At 38.6% G+C, this 21439-nt stretch overlaps 2 protein-coding genes across 3 annotated transcripts in view; one reads left to right on the forward strand and one right to left on the reverse strand.

The window, feature by feature from the left end:
* CCDC146 (coiled-coil domain containing 146) overlaps nt 1-21439 on the forward strand; it is a 114583-nt gene that overhangs the window by 20026 nt on the left and 73118 nt on the right. The gene's annotated exons all lie outside the window — the stretch shown is intronic.
* FGL2 (fibrinogen like 2) lies at nt 15462-21204 on the reverse strand. The gene is made up of 2 exons (XM_007083925.3): nt 20521-21204; nt 15462-18036 (listed from the first exon to the last, which is right to left on the reverse strand). The coding sequence occupies exons 1-2, from the start codon at nt 21134-21136 to the stop codon at nt 17330-17332; spliced, it is 1323 nt and encodes a 440-aa protein (XP_007083987.1). The 5' UTR covers nt 21137-21204; the 3' UTR covers nt 15462-17329.

Raw genomic sequence — 21439 nt, forward strand, 5'->3', positions numbered from 1 at the left:
AAACTGGAAGGTGCAATTAGAGTTACTAGAATTGAATGGAAGGAATAATCATTGTGGGAATGAGATCTGGAAAAAGCTTTTTGGAGGAGTAGGACATGAGAGGGGACATTCCTGCCATATCCATGGTGTTCACTATGAACCCACTGTTCTGTCCTTAGGCTTTGCCCACACCCATACGTGCACGTACTGGGAATATCTTTCCCAGATGACCCCAAGGCACCTTGAGCTAAACATGCTCAGAACTAAATTCATTATTCTTCTCCCAAACCTAGTTTTCTTCCTGTATTCTATCAATTGGTTCTCTTAAACATCTATTAAATTTGTCTCTGTTCCATTCCTGCCATATCACCAATTAGAATGGCATTTCAGTGACCATGATAAGATGTAAGGAGACACTGAATCAAGGCAGGGGCAGTGGAGAAAAGGACAGAATATATATAGGAGAGATATTAAGGAAGTAGAAAATGCTGGACTTAGTGTCTAAATAGATGGGGGGAGTGGAGTGAGAAAGAAGAAAAAGTCTGAACTGATGCTTGGATTTCCGATTTAGGAAAGTGGCTGGAATATGACATTCTAAGTGACAGAGAATTCAGAAGAAACAGGCCTGAAAGGAATGTCCAATATGTGGGTCATGAACTTCCCAGGGAAGTCCTTGGGCTGGATATCTAGACATAACAGGTTCTCAATAGTATTCAGATTGCCTTCTGAAAAAATTGCACATTACTTTTTATGTATATTTAACGGCACCTTTTACCATGGCCATCATTTAATTCCCTAGTCACATGTTCAAAAGATACTTTCTCATTTGTTATACATTTTGTTCTCCTAAGACTCGTAACAGATTAAATAAGCCTAGGAATTTTTAATAAAAAAGTTTCAAGTAGTTACTGAAAACATTGGTGATTTTCTGATGCTACCAAAGCTTCCTTCATTTTCTAGGCTTGACCCCCTATCGGTACTAAGGAGTTTCCTGAGATAATCTGTAATGAAATTGAAAATTTTTTCACGAATGAAAATGATCCCTGTTTCTTTCATACATGAATTAATCAAGTAACTGCTTACAAAGATGAAAACATAAGATCCCCACACTCAAGGAACTTAGTCAACATAGTTTTAAGTATGTAATTTAATTCTCATAGGGATTCTATAAGGAATAGGAATTTTAAGATATTATTTTTATCTTAAAGTTCTAAAAACGTTGACACTTGCTGGGTTGCACAACCAGACAGATGCAGAACCACAGAAGGAACGCTATCTCCTGTGTCCTACCTTAGCGCACATCTCATCTGATGACATTCTTCACTTGACATTCATACATTTAAACACTACTCTTTTAGGATTTTACAAATTGACTTTTCAAGTAAACTGTATATTAAAAGAAAAAATAAAGATAAATATTTAATGTTCTATTTAAATATTTCTCCTTAGCTTCCTTCTCCTTTTCTTAGTTATCACACTTTATTAATAGCTGTACACAGAGGATATGCATTAAAAAAAAACTACTAAATTTCTTTTTTAAATCTTTCTACAAGTCTTGCTATTGTTGGCCTCTGTTCACTTTTCCTTTAGATATCCAGGCAGCCTTGCAAGAATAATTTTTCAAGATCTTTTTTTGGCTGTCAAGAAACTTTAAACAGACTGATAATTTATTAAATAATACAGATAGGTTCATGTTTCCCATAAAGTTTTTGGTTTTTGTTTTAGTCTGACAGTCAGGTGGAAATTTAAAAATCTTTCCAGTATGGAAAAAGACTTTGGGAGGTGCCTGGAATGCACTTAAACATTTGGGATATTGACATGGCTGATACCTATTTACAAAGATTAAAGGTTTATATGAGGATCGTAAGAATACAAGCCATATTCCACTTTGCAAAGTAGAGTAACACCCTTAAATTCAATCAGCAAAATCGTACACTGCAGGAGTCCAGGGGCACAGAAAAGAAAGTTCCATGTTAGGGGATCCTTATACTTGGCACTTTTATTAATTTTTTTATTAAAATTTTTTAATGTGTATTTTACTTTTGAGAGAGAGAGACAGAGTGTGAGCGGGTGAGGGGCAGAGAGAGAGGGAGACACAGAATCAGAAGCAGACTCCAGACTCTAAGCTGTCAGCACAGAGACCGACGCAGGGCTCGAACCCACCAACTACAAAATCATGACCTGAGCTGAAGTCGGACGTTTAACCAACCAAGCCACCCAGGTGCATCCTTGGCACTTTTAAAAATGAAAAACATGAAGATTGATTCTGGCCAGGAATCTGAGGTATTGTTGGAAAACTCTGCCATCTGAACAGGCTGTGATCAGTAGCAAGTGAGAGTCAGAAAAGAGTTGAAAATCGGGGACAAAAAAAAATTGGTAGCTCCTCTGCCTCCTTTTGGAGATTATTTTCCTTTACTCATTCTAAAAATCTTTACTGAGCATGGAGCACAGGCTAGACTTAGGGCTGGGAACCAGAGGAAAATGCCACAGCGGCCTTGCCCCAGGCAGCTCATCTGACCCTTCATCTGTGTGGTTAATTGTCCTTAATTTCCCTTTCTCTTTTTTGATTCTTTTACAGACATAATGAGGACCTAGCTTGTGTATGTGTGCCTGCTTGTGTTTATTTTTCATTATATGTTTAATAAAATTTGAATTACCTCTGTATTTTTCTTTGATTCTTTAGCTAAACTGTTGTAGCAAAGCGATTAAATATTAGAAATAATAATCTATATTCAGATGCTTGTTTTTTTAGTTGTCACTGCAAATGGATGTTGCTTTCTATTTTTTTAATATATTTATGTATTTTTGAGAGAGAGAGAGAGAGAGAGCGCACAAGCAAGGGAGGGACAGGGGGAGAGGGAGACACAGAATCTGAAGCAGGCTCCAGGCTCTGAGCTGTCAGCACAGAGCCCGATGCGGGGCTCGAACTCATGAACCATGAGGTCATGACCTGAGCCAAAGTCAGACACTTAACTGACTGAGCCACCCAGGTGCCCCAGATGTTGCTTTTTAAAATAAGGATTAGGAAGAAATACTTAATGGTATAGTTTTCTCCTTTGAGAAAGTTCTTGGGAGATAAAGTAAGTTGGTTTTTGAAAGCTTGTCGCTCTCAGTAGAGAATGTGCATCTTGTGAAACAGTACCTTCAGAAACCCAAGAACTATTTGAATATACATTTGACTTTGAACAACATGGGGATCAGGGGTGCCAATCCTCCTGCACAGTTGAAAATCTACATATAGCTTGGCTCCCCCAAAATTTAACTACTAATAGCCTACTGCTGGCCTTACTAATGACATAGTTGATGAACACATATTTTGCATTATATGTATTATACACTGTATTCTTACAATAAAGTAAATTAGAGAAAAAGAGTGTTACTAAGAAAATCATAAGGAAGAGAAAATACATTATAAGCACCTTACTGTGTTTATTGAAAAACTCCATGTGTAAGTGGACCCACGTGGTTCAAACTGATATTACAGCATGTGACAGGATTTCTTTCCATTTTAAGACTCAATAATATTCCATTGTATGTATATACCACATTTTGTGTATCCATTCATCTGTCTATGGACACTTGGGTGATTTCCACCTCTTGGCTATTGTGAATAATGTTGCTATCAACAGGTGTACAAATATCTCTTCAAGATCCTTGCTTTCAATTCTTTTGAAGATATACCTACAAGTAGGATTGCCAGATCACGAATCCTGTGTTTTCTGATCTTGTTATCATTGCTAAAGTGCTCTCCATAGAGGCTGTAATAATTTATATTTCCAGAAACAATAAATGAATGTGTCTTTACTCACACCAGCACTGTGTGCTATCTAACTTTTTGATCTTTGTCACTCTGGGGCTGTCCCTAGTTATTTGGTACTTGGCATGGGGCAGGGGTAGGAGTGTGGGGGTGTAGTGATAAGGGAAAGTGTATAGTGGCCTGAATGTGAGAACCTAATAAGGAGCCGGTTGAGAGTGTGGACTCTGGATTGGCTGGTTTGCATTTGAAAGTATACCTCTGGAAGGAGGATTCCTCTCAAAGTGGGGGAGGGGGACAATAAGGGAGGCAGGAGGCCAAGGCAAGGTGACTCAGGCATATTATCAGGTTGTCTAGAACAAGGTGTATCCGGCCAGCATAGTCACATAGTACAAATGTCAAAGCAGCAACTCTACAAAAGCTAGAAGCATGGATACTACAAAGACCCATTTGTACTTCTTTTTTTGTGAATTCTATTCACATTTTCTTTCCATTTTTCTATTGTGTAGTTTTTTTTTCTTATAGATTCATAGAAACTCTTTATACATTTAGAAAACAGGCCTTTGTGTGTAATATGCATTGCAAAAGGCTTTCAGTTTGTTGGGTTTCTTTTGAGTTAGCTTAAGGTGGTTTTTCTTTATGTAGAAATGTATTTATTTGGGCGGGAATTTATTTAATGTGCTTTTCTTTTACAGCTTCAAATTCCATGTCATACTTTAAGAAGACCTTTGTTACTCTGAGATGATAAATTTGTTTCCTGTGTTTTCTCCTAGCATGTTGATAGTTTGAGTCATCATATTTTAACCTTTGTTCCATTGGGCATTTATGGTGCCGTAAGGGCAAACAGAAAGGAGATGCCAGCAGCACGCTTAGAATCTAATGCCACGTCCAATGCCTTCTGAGGCAAAAGTTCTTTACATATCCCCAGCCCATCCATACCCAGCGGACGCAAACAGGTGCACCAGGGTGCATCAGAGATACGAAACGAGGAGGTATAAGAATTACCTGACATCAAACCTCAGATTAAATGAATAGAGACTAGGGGCGCGTGGGTGGCTCAGTTGGTTAAGTGTCTGCCTTCGGCTCAGGTCATGATCTCATGGTTCCTGAGTTTGAGCCCTGCATCGGGCTAGTTGCTGTCAGTGCAGAGCCTATTTTGGATGCTCTGCCTCCCTCTCTTTCTCTGCCCCTTCCCTGCTGGTTCTCTCTCTCTCTCTCTCAAAAATAAATAAAAACATTTTTTTAAAAATTAAAAAAAAGAGAGACTATGCCATCTGAAAAGACTATGTCTAAGAATCAACAGGCTCAAAATATCTTAAATCTTAATGGCTTGGAAAAGAAAATCTCTGATCGGTGAGGGTGGGGGAATGGTTCCATAAAAATGGGTCTTTGTTCTACGTGTGCATGTCCTAGCCATGCAACCTTGAGCAATTCAATCTGGTTCTCTGAGTCTCATTTTACACTAATAGTACATTTCTCAGCATATTAGCCTTCAGGGGTACCTCAGTGTCTACCCTGGTGGTAGACAGTTTTTTAAGCTGCTTCTGTCACTCGTTTCTAGTGGAAACCTTACACAGAAGCACACTATGTAAAGCAGATTTGGATGTAGGGATGCAGAGGGGAAGGATGCAGAGGGGAAGGTCCCCTTCACATCTCCTGTCACCACCGGCATCACTGGGGAAACCCCATGCTCTGTACAGATAGTTTGTGAGCTGAATAAAACTGAGCTCTCTCCCACCTTAAAATCCATCTCAGCACAGCCTAAAGGAAACACAGATCTGCCTCCAGAAAGCCTTGGAAAGCACTCTGATTGTACGGAACGCTCCTTGGAGAACAGAGGAGAGAGTTCCACGGCATGTCATGCAGCAAAACCTCCTAAAATTCCTCGTCACAGCACATGCCTCTCCCACACGCCTCTAAGCCCCTCTTTAAAAACTTCCCTAGAAATTGTTTCCCTACACGCAAGCTGTTTTTTTTTTTCCCCTCCCTATCTCCACCCATCCTCTCCTTGATATCTTTGGTCATTTCATTATTTTGTAAAACAGTCTTCAGGGTTCCTTCTAATTTTCCTTCTCACCCCGTATCCCATTATCACCTCACAGACTCAGGCACAGAACTGAGCAATCAGGAGGTGGCAGGGGAGATAGTAGGTACTGTACTTAAATTTGAATTTTTCCTTCCCTTAGATTTTCTTGCCTAAGATTAAGTGTCACCTCCTTGACCATACAGGAAAATTCCTTTACAGTCTCCACCATTCCTTTCTTCTTTTTGTTATTGTCCCCGGTCACAGACTCCATGCTCCAGCCAAGTTAGACACATGATTGTTTTCTGAACTAGCTCCTGATTTTCCAACCTGTTGATTGATGCCTTTACTCATCCCATACCCAGCCCAGAAGTGGTCTCCTTCACATTTCTGGGCTTCATTGTTCTCATCTTTCAAGGAAAGCTCAGGTCCTATCTTTTTCTTCAAGCATCCCTCTTCCTGACAAAGTGTCATCACTTTTGCTGCTGTCAGTTCCCTGGATAGTGCCTGTACCTTATCCCACTTACTATTTTCTTTCCTGTGTTTTAAACTAGTAGCCTTAGGAACATTGAAAGCAGGAAGCCTTTGCTGTTTGTCTTGATATTCCTAGCAAACTCTTAATTAGCTTACCATCTTGCGTGTAGCCAAATCATCTTCAAAGAATGAATATTCATAGTAACTAGTTAGAGCCTTCTACTAAAAAAACCCCACAAAACACACACACACACACACACACACACACACACACACACACTACTGAATCACTATTTTACAAAGCAAACTTAAAGAGGAAATGTCTTCCAACTTTCTGAATGCATTGAACCACATCGAGTCTACCTAAAACTTCAGAGATTTAAATGTCTAAAGTTAGAAATACCATGCCAGGTTAGAATCGTCATGCATCTATATGAATTTTATTTTTGCTGGCTGAGCCCCCAAACAGATATGTAGTGGGGAGGCAATGATTTTCAAATATTTTTTTGAAAACAAACCTGTCCTTTAAGTGAAATTTAAGGTGGACCCCCAAGATATGAAATTAAATCAGAACTATTTACTAGGCGAGCAGTGTTCCATACATCACACACTCTCCTGGCTTCTTCCTACCCTTGCTTTTTTTGGCATTCATGAACTATGTCTGCAGAACCTTAGGGACACAGTTTGAGAAGCTCTACTCTAGTTGTTCAACATGTTAAACACCAACTCCGTATTCGTCATACAAATGTCAGTCTTCCTGTCCGTCTTGCATAGCTACCCATGCTATGAGAGCCTCTGTAGATTTGCAATCGTTGACTTGATCGGATAAAGAGAAAATTTTTACTTGAATATAGAACAGAAATAGAAAGTCACCATCACTAACACCATTCATTCGCAAGTGATGTTTACATTTTTAAAGAATTATTTTATGTTACAAATGAAAATAAGAACTTTGGCATTTACATGAGAGATCTTTTGGCTTCCAAAGAACTTACAAAGTGCTTTGTACTTAAGCAGAATGTTTTCATCAGTGAATTCTGCCATGTAACCATGGAAGTAAAATAGTGTTTGGAGAGCATAGAATATTTGTTTGGCCTTTTCTGTCAGAGTTGTTATAAATTCTGACTTCGCTGCAGGAAGAAAATAAATTTTAACTGCTAGGTTAAGTAGGGACATTAACACCCTTGAAAATGTATTAATTTTTAAAATATCTCCTGTCACCAGAATATTATGTAATTGTGTTGTTAAGATACAAAAAAAATATGCCTCACCTTAAATTGAGATTTAATTGGAATCATTTTCCACTTGAAAAATTCACATAGAAAGTCAGAGCAGGGGTGATACTGAAATTTACTTATGAGTGTACTTTACCATGGAATCACCATAGGTAATTTGTCATGCAAAATTAGCCCATTTCATGAGAAATATACCAAGAAAGCCAGGAAAGCTGAAAATGGGTAATGGTCTACAGATGATCAACAAGTTTTAGGGAACAGAGGTTGGTTTAATTGTTGGGCTTTTTTTTTCAGGGAAGACTTTAGTTAAGTGTAAAACATTTCCTCCCTATTGCAACATTACTCACAGTAGAGAAAACATTGGAAATGCTCCAAGGAAAGTGTCCAGCACAAGACTGGCACTCAGCATGTGACAGCTGCTTATCATTATTAGAATTCAGAAGGAAGAATCTCTAAACAAAAATTTAAAAAGGTTACTTAATTAACTGGTAAAAATTTGATACTACAGTTACTGAATGGGAAATAAATGTAAGCAAACAGTTTCGTGAACCCGTCTTTGGATAAACTTGTACATGAGCACAAACTATTTGCTTCTTGCAGGAAATGAGAAAGCCAATTTCCAGAGATAGAAACTGAACGAGTTTTCAAATTCTGCATGATTCCCAAATAAGATGAACCTTTGTATAAGGCCTTTTGTAAGAGAGAAGCAATTTGTCTTAAATGGCATCATCCTTAATTACTTGAGAAAACTTTGAATGCTAGAGATTAGACTCAGATTTTGAGAGTTTATATAATTACTATTTAGAAAAAGTCTCATTCAAAATACTTTGATAAACATATAGCATCATGCTATACACATAGTAGGCAAATAATAAATATTTCTATTAAAATAATAAACATGAATGTAATATCAAGTATTTTAAGAGGCTAAGACAAAAAGGCTACTTATTTTTAAATATGATTTTTTTGGAAGAATTTATATCCTGAGAGATATAGTGTGGGTTTCCTTCTGAAAATTGCTAATAAAATAATGCAGATCTTTTTGAGATACCTTGTGATGTCTAGGAAGATGCTGATCACAAGTTAGCTAGATCATAGTTTTCGTTTTGGTTTACCCCTGGGACTTTAGGTGAGCAAAAGTGCCGAGGCAGAATTGAATATGGACATGGGAACAGCAGGCTGCTGACCTGACAGCAGTTGTCAAAGAGTAAAAGGAGCAAAGGAGAAGGAGCCAGGCTATGGGCTTGTGGAGGAAAAGAGAGACAGGAAAGAAACATTCCAGTTCAAGGAATAACAGCAGCATGAATCCATAGAATTTGTTACAGGGGATTTAAAGAAAACTATCTGAAGTTCTTTTATGTCAGTCTATTTTATTTTTTTAAGTTTATTTATTTATTTTGAGAGAGCTCAAGCGAGAGCAGGGGAGGGGAAGAGAAAGAGGGAGACAGAAAGAATCCCAAGCAGGCTCTGTACTGTCAGTGCAGAGCCTGATGTGAGGCTCAAACTGATGAACTGTGAGATCATGACCTGAGCTGAAATCAAGAGTCAGATGCTTAACTGAATGAGCCACCCAGGCGTCCCAATGTCAGTCTGTTTTAAATAGCATTGTTCAGGGGTGCCTGGGTGGCTCAGTCATTTAAGCGTCCAACTTCAGCTCAGGTCATGATCTCACGGTTTGTGGGTTCGAGCCCCGTGTCAGGCTCTGTGCTGACTGCTCAGAGCCTGCAGCCTGCTTCAGATTCTGTCTCTGGCTCTCTCTGCCCCTCCCCCACTTGTGCTCTGTCTCTCTGTCTCTAAAATAAACATTAAAAAAATTAAAATAAATAAATAAATAAATAGCATTGTTCAAAATATGGTAGCTATTGGCTCATGGTGATTTTTTTTTTTTTTTGTATTGACTTTTGACTCTATGAGCTGCATATCTAATTTATTTCAGTGGGCAGGTTTCCTTGCATATTATAGCATGTGTTACAAATAGCATACATAAGCCTGCATGTGTATCATACATGTTCATCAGTGTGTGTATGTGTGCAAACACACACAAGGGGAACCTACCCATATACAGGGGACTATACCCATTTCCAGCTTGACCCAACATTAAGTAAAAATTGCCTGTCAGATTCATTTATAGCCATTCTAGTGTTAACACTTTGAAAGCCATTAGAAACAGAAGATTTTGGTTATTGCTAACTGGGATAACTTTTGGAAAATGTTTTTGAAAGAAACAAGCCTTGACATCATTAATGTCTCTAAACTAAAGAGTAAGGATACCTGGGTGGCTCAGTCAGTTAAGTGTCTGACTTCGGCTCAGGTCATGATCTCACGATTCATGGGCTTCGAGCCCTGCATCAGGCTCTGTGCTGACAGCTCAGAGCCTGGAGCCTGCTTTGGATTCTGTGTCTCCCTCTCTTTTTGCCCCTCCTCTGCTCATGCTCTGCCCCTCTCTCTCTCAAAAGTAAATAATGAAAAAACAATTTTTAAATAAAGAGTAAAACCAGTCTCTGCTTAACTAAAGGTTTATAATAATAGCAAACTAGTACCCTAATGACTTAAAATGACCATACGTGATTACTCAGAGTTCAGCATTACACTGTTAACAAAGAACATTTTTGGTCTGTGGCCTAGTTCATAATTCTCTTGCTATACACACACACACACACACACACACACACACACACACACACACAAACACACCGTATCCTACATCACAGCACTCCAACTTCACAAGGTGCTGTGTCCCAGAAGATGCAGTATCTGAGACTTCAATAGGTGACCCTCCTCCCTTCTCTGTGAAGTGACAGCCTAAGTCACAAGCAATGATTTATAGAATACCATTTACAGAATACAGTATTCGCTTATAAGACATGTAGTAATTTGGGGCATATGGGTAGCTCAGTCAGTTAAGCATCTGACTCTTGTTTCAGCTCAGGTTATGATCTCACAGTTTGTGACTTTGAGCCCCGCGTTGGGCTCTGTGCTGACAGTGCAGAGCCTGCTTGGGACTCTGTCTCTCTCCCAATCTCTCTGCCCCTCCCTTGCTCTCTCTCTCTCTCTCTCTCTCTCAAAATAAATAAATAAACATTAAAAAAGACATTTAGTTTCTCAACAAAATACTGTTGCTGACAGAAGCAAGAAAAAGCACATCTAAATCTAAAATAATCTAGAGAAAGTTGTGATTCCAGTGGGAATAAATCTCTGCCCTCTCCATAAGGCAGCAGCCCTGTGACCTCTGAAAACGACCTAGTTCTAGGGTGGGCAGGGTGGGGGTGGGGGGAATGCAGCTGTGCTGGTTCCTCCTTATCTCCAACTTTTCTTCTGGGAGAGTCTTTGCTCCATGTACACTTACTAGGTTATCTCATTGAGGCCCATGGATGCCTTACCATCTACATTCTCGTATTTCTAAATATAGACCTGCATTTCTGAACCCTAGATGTCTTCTCCGTACATCATGCTCTCAAAATGCCATCCGCTGGGATGGATTATCGATCTCTGAGCTTAGAATGTTCAAAACTGCTGATCGCCACCCCTCACCCCATGCCAGCTACCAGACATGCTCTCCCTGCAGCCTTCCCCACCTCAGTGAACAGCAGCTCCGTCCCTCACAGTTGCTCAGGCCAAAGTCCTGTCGTTTTCTGTGATCCCTCTGATCTTTTCACCATCCACCCCCCCACCCTCTCTCACCGCCCACCCCCACCCCCACCCCCGCCCCCACCGATCTCTGGTCAGCAAATTCTGTCAGCTTTGCCTGCAGGACTTACTTCCCTGCAACCACCGTGGTGCACATCTCTCTCCAAGATCATTGCAAACACTGTCATCATGACTGATGTCGTGATTCAGTCGTATTCTCCACTTAACAACCAGAGTGGCCCTTTTCAAAGTGGGTGAGATCATGTACCTCCTCTGGTCAAAACCCTTAGGGCTTTTACCTATGTGGAGGAAAAGGCAAAATTCTTACCATGACTTTTAAGGTCTAGATGGTCTGACAGCTGCCACGACACCCCAGCTCCCCAGCTCCTCTGATCTCATCTTCCAACCCCCCTCTGTCTTAGACTGTCTGCTTTTCCTACACTGGCCTCCTGGCGGAACCTAAAACAGGCCAAGCACCTTTGCACCTGATGCTCCTTTGGCCTGGATATCTTCTCCCAGCCATCTGTCTGGCACATTCTCTCATACCTTTAAGACTGTTCAAATGTCACCTCTTCAGGGAGGTCTCCCCAGACTGCCTATGTAAAATAGAATCCTTCCTCTCATACTCCTTATATCCCTTATCCTGTTTAATTTTTATGGTATTTTAATATATTGTTTATTTATTCATCTCCTCTGATAAGATATAAACTCCCTGACTACAGGGTTTTTGGTAACTGATGTATCTCTGACTTCCTAAAACACATGGTATCCACTCAGTAAATGCTTTTTTGAATGAATTACACCTGAATCCACTTCAACATTTCTATCTCCACAAGGCTTTACGTTCCAAGACATTTCTGGCTTCTTTTTTTAGTTAGCGTGAGCTGCTGTCGAAACTAGGTTTTCGTTAACTAATCAAATGAACTATTAGAAGCAAACACCTCTGCTCAAGCTAGCCCACAGAATCCAGAACTTCTGGTAAATATACCCATATCAATAGATCCGGTCTCATCTGAAATTCTGTTTTTTGCTTCCTTAGTCAAGCAACCTCAAAATCTGTCCCCACATGTATTCCCCAGCTTTCTGCTGATAAAAATTCACAAATTTGTATAAAGGCTTCTCCTCCAATTTGACGTCATAATTTACATGACAGCATGCCCTGATTACAGGTCTGGAGAGGCTGAGGAGTGGGATGAAGGAGCCTCACGGAGAATAAGATCTCTCCCTCAGAAGAGAAAGCAACACTCTTGCAACAGGATGAGCCTCCTCAGTGTGGGGAGAGGGGCCACTTCAAGGAGCAAAGGTGGCTCATTCACATTTGGGAATTCAGGGGAGTGAGTTCTCCAAGTATACCCAATTTCCCTCATTTCTATTCTCACTTCCAACTCTTCCCAATCAGTAAACAAAAGAAACCTGGCATAAATACGATTCAGTAGACATTGCATTTTGGCAAGACACAGGATGAAATTAGTTGGGATTCAGCCAACTCTCTTGTCACCTCTGGGGAGAGGGAGGAGATTGGAATTAAAGGTGGTCTAGAAAGGGGTCTTTAGTCTCATTGTAATTTTTTTAAATTAAACCATTCATGAATTTGGTATGATTAAAATTAATTTCAAAATTATAATATGGTATAAGAAGTATGAAAAAAACACTTTTTTTTCTTTAGGAACACGGGTAGAACAATCACGGTGTGTTCTGGTACTGTCATGTGTGGTATGGACCCAGAGGCACGGTCCCAGAACCCCTTCTAAATTAGAGGTTTGCCAGTGTATGTATGTATCCAGTCTATAGTATATCTGATCCTCTCTTGCCAACTTTCCCCCTGGCTTCAACCACTTCTTGCCTGTGTTCACAATCTCCCAAATCCTCAGATTTGACAGTATCTGCTCCTTCCCCAGTTATAACTCCAGCTTCCTCAGACTACAGCTCTCTATGGTAACATATTTATGAACCACTTTGAATAACAACACTGTCACAAATTGGCTTTACATCCTAGCCAAACAGATTGATTTCAAGGTAGAACCCAGACAATTGTTGAATAATGTACATATAATAAGGAATATATAGGATGGTATAGGACCGAAGAAGAGGGGTACCAACCCCCTCCTAATGTTACCAGAACAGAATGCCCAAAAGAGGTAACTATTTAGGAGAAGGGAGAGGAGGATGGGGAGAAGGTGATACATATATATATATTCTAGGTGCTTCGTATGTTATCCTCTCAATAACTCTATTGGGCAGATTCTACTGTTATCCATTTAAAAATTTTGTTTATTAAATGTTTTTATTTATTTGAGAGAGAGAGAGAGAGAGAGAGAGAGAGAGAGAGAGAGAACAGTGGGGGAGGGGCAGAGAGAGAGGGAGATGCAGAATCTGAAGCAGGCTCCAGGCTCCAAGCTGTCAGCACAGAACTCAACACGGGGCTCAAACTCACCAACTGGGAGATCATGACCTGAGCCGAGGTCAGATGCTTAACAACGGACTGAGCCACACAGGTGCCCCTACTGTTATCATTTTATAACTGAAAGAACCAAAGGACTGTGAGATTAAGTGCCCCGACTGTTATCCATTTTGTAACTGAAAGAACCAAAGGACTGTGAGATTAAGTGACTGTGTTTGTGATCCCACAGCTTGCAGATGGTAGAGCTGAAATTCAAACCTAACAAGTCCAGCTTCTGAGTCCCTGCTCTAGATCACGAGCAGTAAGAAGACAAAACTCTGGTAGAGGATGGCCTTCTATCTAGACCAAGGGAACAGTATACACAGAATAATGAAAACTTCAGGGAATGTGGGGATTGTGCAAGAACAGGGGGTTTATTTGCTGGATTTATCATATAGGAAATGAGCAGTTGTTGGAAGGTTTTAAGCAGGGCAATAATATGATAACAACTGTATTTTTAAATAGTCTCTCTGACAGTGAAATGGAGGGTGGAAACTGGATGCACGGGTTACTCTGAGAAAGCATTTGCATTATCCAAAGGAGTTGATGAGGGCTGAGCCAGCAGGAATGTTAATGATGGAAAAAGATGGAGCTAAATGCTGCAAAACAAAACGGAAACTTTTGTATTTCAAAGGTGTCAACAGTATGCTGGAGGGAAGTGAGATAATGGTCTTCCTGTTAATGAAATAGAACTCATTAAAGTCTTCAAAAAGAGTCAAAGGTAAAGTCTAGTTAGGTGAACATTATGCAACTTTTCAGACAAGAGTAAATATATAAATATTATTTTACTAACAATATTTAATGTTTCCATATTGCAGAAATAAATAGATGTGAAGATTAAATCTTTTATTTTATAGGGTGGTTAAAAGACATGAGACATAAACTTATTTATATATAAAAGAAAAGAAGAACTCTAAATAAAAGCTTATCATGATGACATTACCCATCACTTTTACTTTTAAAACCTTTCCCTGGGTAGCCACTCAAAAATAAGACCAGCAAATTTTGTTACTAGAGTATGTTTTATACTTTGTATATTTAAGCTCTTTATTGGACAGATGTGTCATTCATTCATTTGAAGCATTACTGCCTATAGGAAAAATTTGATTTTTCTTCTTAGCAATGAGTGGATCAGTTTCACTTGGAATTTCTTTTTTTTTTAAGGACTTCTATTTTCACTTATATATTCTTTTTTTTTTTTTTAAGGTTTATGTATTTTTGAGAGAGAGAGAGAGCACAAGCAGGGGAGGGGCAGAGACAGAAAGGGAGACACAGAATCCAAAGCAGGTTCCAGGCTCTGAGCTGTCAGCACAGAGCCCGACACGGGGCTTGAACTCACAGACCAGGAGATCATGACCTGAGCGGAAGTCGGAGGCTCAACCAACTGAGCCACTGAGGTGCCCCTCAGTTGGAATTTCTAAGGACTAGTTTTAGTCAACATTTTCAAAGAATGATAAAGTTTAGAAATAAAGTCTTATTAAGATAACAAATATTAGCCTTTAAAATGGAACCAATTTGTTAATAATCAATCCACATTTGTGAACATTAGCACATATTAGTGAATAACTATGTTAAAGCAAAACGCTCTTTCAGATATAATCTATTTCCATCAACATGTTAAAGATTAGCAAAGCATAAAATATATTTTATAAATGACATGAAATGATAAAGTATAAAATACATTTTATAAATGACATGAAATGATTTCAAGAAGGAATTTCTATGTCACAGAATTTTTTATTGGAAAAGTGTCATAAAAGTATAATAGAAATAAAATTTGATCCTTTGAAATAAGTGGAAAGATAAAAGGCAGCTTTTGAGTATTTACATGGATTAATGGATTATTTGGCAAATCTTCTGAAATGATAATCTCATTCCCATTATATCAGTGGATACTCGCTTTATGAGCTATTTTTCTTTAGAACTGTATTTTGCGAAGAGTCCGTATATTTTCCTTTTTTCAGTGTGAGAAATAGAAGTTTGAGAGGATCAGATCCTGCTTCATGAGTCCATTTTTGATCATGGGAATTGACTTAAACTTATGCATATATCAACAATTACATATAGTAAATGAAAATTCTATGTGAAATAAATACATTGTATAAAATAAAAATCTTCTTAATCTTTTTTTAAAAAAACAAAAAAGAATAAAAGTGTAAATCAGTTACATTTACATCTGTTATACTATTGAGTAGATATGAAGCTTTTGAAATGTACCATGATATTTTGTATTTTGGCTGTCACAATTCTCTTTGCATTTCTCTTGCCTTAATACTTTAATAGTATTCATAATAACTTAATTTTCATCATGTGTACCTGAAAACTTTGTATGTCATATATTTTTAAGAGTATCTTGCTTCTTTTTGGTTAGAATTTTCTATAAAGGGCAATATTTGAAAAGTTACTTTGTTTCCTAAAGCTACTATCCTTAATTATTTTCAAATTATGAGTAAAGTTGCATCTTTTTGAGTATATTTTGAGTTACTGTGGTAGAAACAAACTAGAAATTAAAGATTGAATACATTTCTATGACTCACATACACTATAGTGTATTGTTTCAAATTTTATTCTAGAGTATATTTTAAATGTTCAACAGAATACCACTGTTCTCTGAAATGATCCCTTTTTTACAATGATTAAATTTAACACACTATTTTTTTAATAATCTGTAAAAAATGGTCTGCACTCCAGAATTAGTGAATTATAAAAGCTTCATATATTTTAGTTTGGTTAAAAAAAATAAACACCTGTATTTAAATTTTCTGATAAAAATATAAGCAATACACCAGTTAGGGTTAAGATATACATAATATTTGAACTACTATTCTATATATATCAAAATACATATGTCTTATAAAACTTAGCTTTCTATGAAGTGAATCACTTAATGAAAATATTGCTTTGGATATAAATGCTTTGGCCCTCAGAGTAATCTAGTCTATAAATAAATGCTTCATTCCCCACCCACACCTACCCTTCCAAAAGAAAGCTTACCAGTAGTCATGCACAGTAATGAGCAATCTTAAATTAAAAACTGTTGTGCAATCAAAGCAAAGGAAGCTAATTTTTATAGTAAAGCAGTTTTAACCATCCAACACCTAAAGAGTTATCAACTGTGAATTAATAACCTTTAAATCATGGTCTTTAAGGTTGAATTAATTTTCTGAATGCTTTTAGGAGTGACATTATGCTACCACCAAAATATTTTAAATGACAAATATTTTACATTTCACAAATAGTACATGAACAGGTTTAATTACATGTATTTCCCTTTGTCTGGGAGCTAAAATGCTGTAGGGTCTTCCTGACCCAAAAGAAATGCCATAAATCGAGAAGGTTTATCTCAGAATGAGGATTAAGGTATTTAGAGACATAAAGAGCCAATAACTGACTATAGCCTGAAAAAAAGGTATTTAAATCACAATCAAAATACAGATTACTTGTGTAAAAATCCAGCCTGCTAAAGAAACAATGATTTCATAATTATAGCAAGTAACATAAGTAAATAGAAAATCTTTCAATTAATAGAAATTAAGGGAATCATAAATCTAATGTGTAATTCTCAACACTCCCAATTGCTTTGCAAATATTCATCTGGATAACAGTATAACAGCAACAAAAGACGCCTATAAAATGTGTGCTTTTTCAGCTTTATTTCAAATGCTGTGTAGCATAAGAACCTATTCCTAGAGATAAATTTTTAGTCATAGTAAAGGAGTATAAAACATATTCCAAAGTGCTCAAGGAATTAATTGCCCTATTAGGTAATAAATACCCAGAGGAATGAGTTTAGTGATTTATGGCTTAAAGTGCTTGGGTCTCAGCATCATTTTAGCCTCTTTGAAGGAGGACTTGTAGCCACCAGGGTGTGCCTCAGTTATACCAGGCCAGGTGCCCCAGAAAATCCCATTACGGACACCTCTATATTTTTGGTGATAATATTTGCCATTTAAGTTTGCAGAAAGACATGCATCAAACCACCAGCCTGAACTGTAATAGAGCCCACAGTTCCCAGAGGGGTACCGATCATTGTCTCTATCTGGGGTGGTGAAATACTTCAGATCATGGTTGTAATGTTTACTGAAATGTAAGGCATCTCCAGCTGTGCCGTTATAATTACCGATGTGCAAACGGTATTTGAGAAACTCGTTAGCCACGTAAAATTGATCATACAAGGCATAGAGTTTGACACCATTAAAGTCTTCAAGATCAATTCTTAGAATCATTTCTTTACTTTTGGTCAAAAGATGAATTTTATCGTTCCCCAGCCAAAATTCTCTTCTGAGGTTCCCAAAGCCTACTTTGTAGTCTTGCCATGTTCTGGTGAAGTTGGTACTTCCATCGAGACGTGCCTGCAGCACTGTCCAGCCTCCCCCCATGGTCTCCATGTCACAATAAACTTCGAAGCTACTATTTTTGGGATCCGGTGTGACTCTGTAGGTCTCACTGCTTCTTTTGCCTATTGTGTAGTAGTCAGAGCAATCTTTATATATTAGATGTTGAACTGAAGGGGGAAGAAGAGAAAGACATTGGATTTTGTTACTAAAAATGATGCATATGAAGAATTCTTTATATGTACAAAAGCAGTTTGATAATTTAGTCAGTGGTGTTCATGAAACCTTGCTCTGCAAAATTTACTCGAACCTGTTTAGCAAATGTTTATTAAAGCCTCAGAATAAGAACTTGGTGCTATAAAGCAGACAAGGCTCTCCAACATACTCTTGGTTGGTAATAATAGTAACAATGTTCACAAAAAACAACAACGAAGTCAATGAAATAGTTTTGGTAATTTAGTAATACTTAGTGAGTGCTACTTATGTGTTCTAGGCATTCTGCCAAAGACTTGATAACATTTTCACACTTAGTCTGCACGTTGACCTTATGATGTAGGTATTATTTCCAGTCTGCAGGTGAGGATACTTAGTTAGGGTCAAAGAGAACCAGTGGCTTGGTCAACTTCACAGAAGCATTAAGTGGTAGAGCCAAGGCACGTACTGAGATCTGGCTGGCTGTAAAGCTTGTTCTTGTAACTACTGCATTCCTTGGTCCGAAAGGTCAGATGCTTCCAACCCTTCTAGAACTGCATTCCATGTTTACAGAAGAAGCAGAGTTTCTATTTCCTTTCACCTAACGGGGCTGATATCCTCTTCTGCCAGAAAGTTTTATAGGATATGTTCCAAAGTATGTATTAAAATTCTAATGTACAGACTTGATCATAAATTCATATTTATTTTACTTTCTTGACAACTAAATTAAGAAGCTCAAGTAAAAAAAAGATTTTTTTCAATAATATACCAATATCCTTTTTTTAATGCTTCCACGCATACGTTTGCAAACTTTTCTCTTTCCAATATTTTATTTAAATTCAAGTTAGTTAATGTATAGTGTAGTATTGGTTTCTGCAGAATTTAGTGAGTCATCGCTTACACACAACACCCAGTGCTCATCACAACATGTACCCTCCTTAATGCCCAGCACTCATTTAGCCCATCTCCCCACCTCCCCTCCAGCAACCCTCAGTTTGTTCTCTGCAGTTAAGAGAGAACTTATGGTTTGCCTCCCTCTCTCTTTTTGCCTTATTTTATTTTTCCTTCCCTTCCCCTATGTTCATCTGTTTGTTGCTTAAATTCTACATATAAGTGAGATCATATGGTATTTGTCTTTATTTGACTAACTTATTTCACTTAGCATCATACTCTCTATACCAACATTCTTATTCTGAATTTATTATCTGGAACGTATTTAGCCAGTGTTTCACATGTTTGGTTTCTAGAAAAGAACAACAGGTGGTTATGTTCAGGATGGTTCTGTAGGAATCAAATACAGGTATTTACTCTTAGATAATTTTTATAAGGATTTGGGCCAGATAAAGTAAGTTACTACTCAAAACAAAATCTGTTCATGTGTATTTAGAACTCAAAGTATTTCAACATTTCCCCTAAACTCTTAGTATAAAAATAGACGGTAGAATTTTGTTCATATCATTACAAGCTGCCATGCAGCAGCAAATCTAGTGTGCACCCAGGGATGTCACCTAAGATGTGAACTTCTGCCTTGCCATTCAGGGTATGTTCAGATACGGGCTGGCAGGAGTATTAGCAACAGTGGTCCTTGAAAGCCCCACCTTCAGATCCCTAGCAGATTCCTTGGGGATGGAGCACACATGAGGTGCTTGTTCCAAATGAATGTGATCTCCATCCCAGGCACCATATCCCTTCAACCTTACATGCATGGTAAGTGGAGGTCCTAATGCAGACACGGCTTTCCAAAGTGTAACAAGACCATCAGCAGCAGTGAATCAGGTGGAAAGCCAGCACTTGGAGGAACCAGTGCCACAGCTAGAAGTTTGTGGGCACAGTAGGTAACTAAGTTTGTGGTCTTCTGTCATGCCAAAACTCTCCCCTTAAAATGTTTTTGTGCCACTCAAAGCAAAAAGTTTTGCACACACATGAAGCCATATAGCTGCTTTTATTCCATTTATAAAATCTCCTGTTTTCACTAGATATTTGGGATTATGATTGGCAGATAAGTTAAAATCTTGCAAAGATTTCCTGTGGCCACATGAGAGGAGCAGTCAGCCAACCACAGGAAACTGACTTCCAATGAACAAAGCACAGCTGGAAATACTGCCTTATCTGTGTTGTCTTCAAACACTTCAATGAGGAGATATGAGAAGTGAAATGCAGTAAAATATTAAGAAATAATATCTCTCTACTTTGGTTTGTGTGTAGCTCTGGCATTAACAAACAAGATCTTTGAAATTGAAAGTGCTTTCTAATGGATACAGAATTATGATTTTTGTAATTAATTCTTGTTTCTGTGGTCACATTTGCAAAGATATTAGTTTTTCCTGTACTACCTTGATGAATAAAAGGCTTAATTTCTTTCATCTGTCCTTTGTCTAACTTCTTTGCAAAAGTTAATGATTATAGATCCTGTCTAGCTATATAATATTCATGAACAGATGGTAAGAAGACATTATACATACCTGGACGTGACTGTATTTCTTCTTGATTGGGACACTTAGATGAACACTTGCCATCCAAACTATTGACTACAAATGTTAGATTTGCCACTTTGCTGTCAACATAATTTTCTATGTTGTTCATATTTACAAGGTTGAGCTTCTCCAGGCGACCCTGAAGCACATCGATCTCCTCCTTTGCATTCTTTAGGTCAGAGGACAGCTTGTTAACCTCACTCTCTAATTCTCGAACTCTGTTGTCATCGGCTTCTCCTAGCGCTCCTGGGCTAGGTAACAGCCGTCCATTTCTGCCCGGGTCTCGGCTGTCGTCAGCTTGCAGTTTGCAGTCTTGGCAAGATTTCTTGAGGCTATTTACCATTTCCTTGAGGTTCTGGACTTCCTTGAACACCTCCTCGATCCTGCCGAACTGCTTCGGGAGCTGAATGGTCAGTGGCGGCAGGCTCACCTGGTAGGGGCATTCGCTCCCCTCCTCGCATTTCCCTCTGCTTTCTAGTCTCACCGGGCAGGCATCCTTGGCCATTTCATCTTTAATTTCCTCCGTTTCATTGTTCGCCACAACCAAAACGCCATAAGCCGCAAGGACAGCCGAGCTCAGCCCCCACCAGTTGGCTAGCTTCATCGTTGCTCGGCGGCGGCGGTGGCCCTCACCCCAGCGGGGACGCGTGCGGGCCGGCGCTGTTTTAATAGCCGCAGCTGCCTGCCTGAGTCAGGTTTTCTGTGTTCTCAGAAAAGGGCGGGAGCGCTTGCATCACCAGTTTCAGAATCACAGAGGAAGAGGAGACTGTCCTCTTTACACGCAGCTTGCCAAAACCTGTTATTTATTCTCAAAATAATACGCATCAGAATTACTGTGGTTGCCTGGGTGTACAGATTCCTCAAGTTTCACTTTTACCATTTAGTTTATGAAGCACCAGAAAAATCT

This window comes from Panthera tigris, chromosome A2 (assembly GCF_018350195.1).
Source record: "Panthera tigris isolate Pti1 chromosome A2, P.tigris_Pti1_mat1.1, whole genome shotgun sequence".
NCBI lineage: Eukaryota > Metazoa > Chordata > Mammalia > Carnivora > Felidae > Panthera > Panthera tigris.

Bases quoted from the DNA above. Each gene is read 5' to 3' on its own strand.
- FGL2 (XM_007083925.3), bottom strand. From the start codon at position 21,136: ATGAAGCTAGCCAACTGGTGGGGGCTGAGCTCGGCTGTCCTTGCGGCT. The intron at 18,037-20,520 runs GTATGTATAATG...TTCCCCCTTCAG, and splicing joins AGAAATACAGTCACGTCCAG to TTCAACATCTAATATATAAA.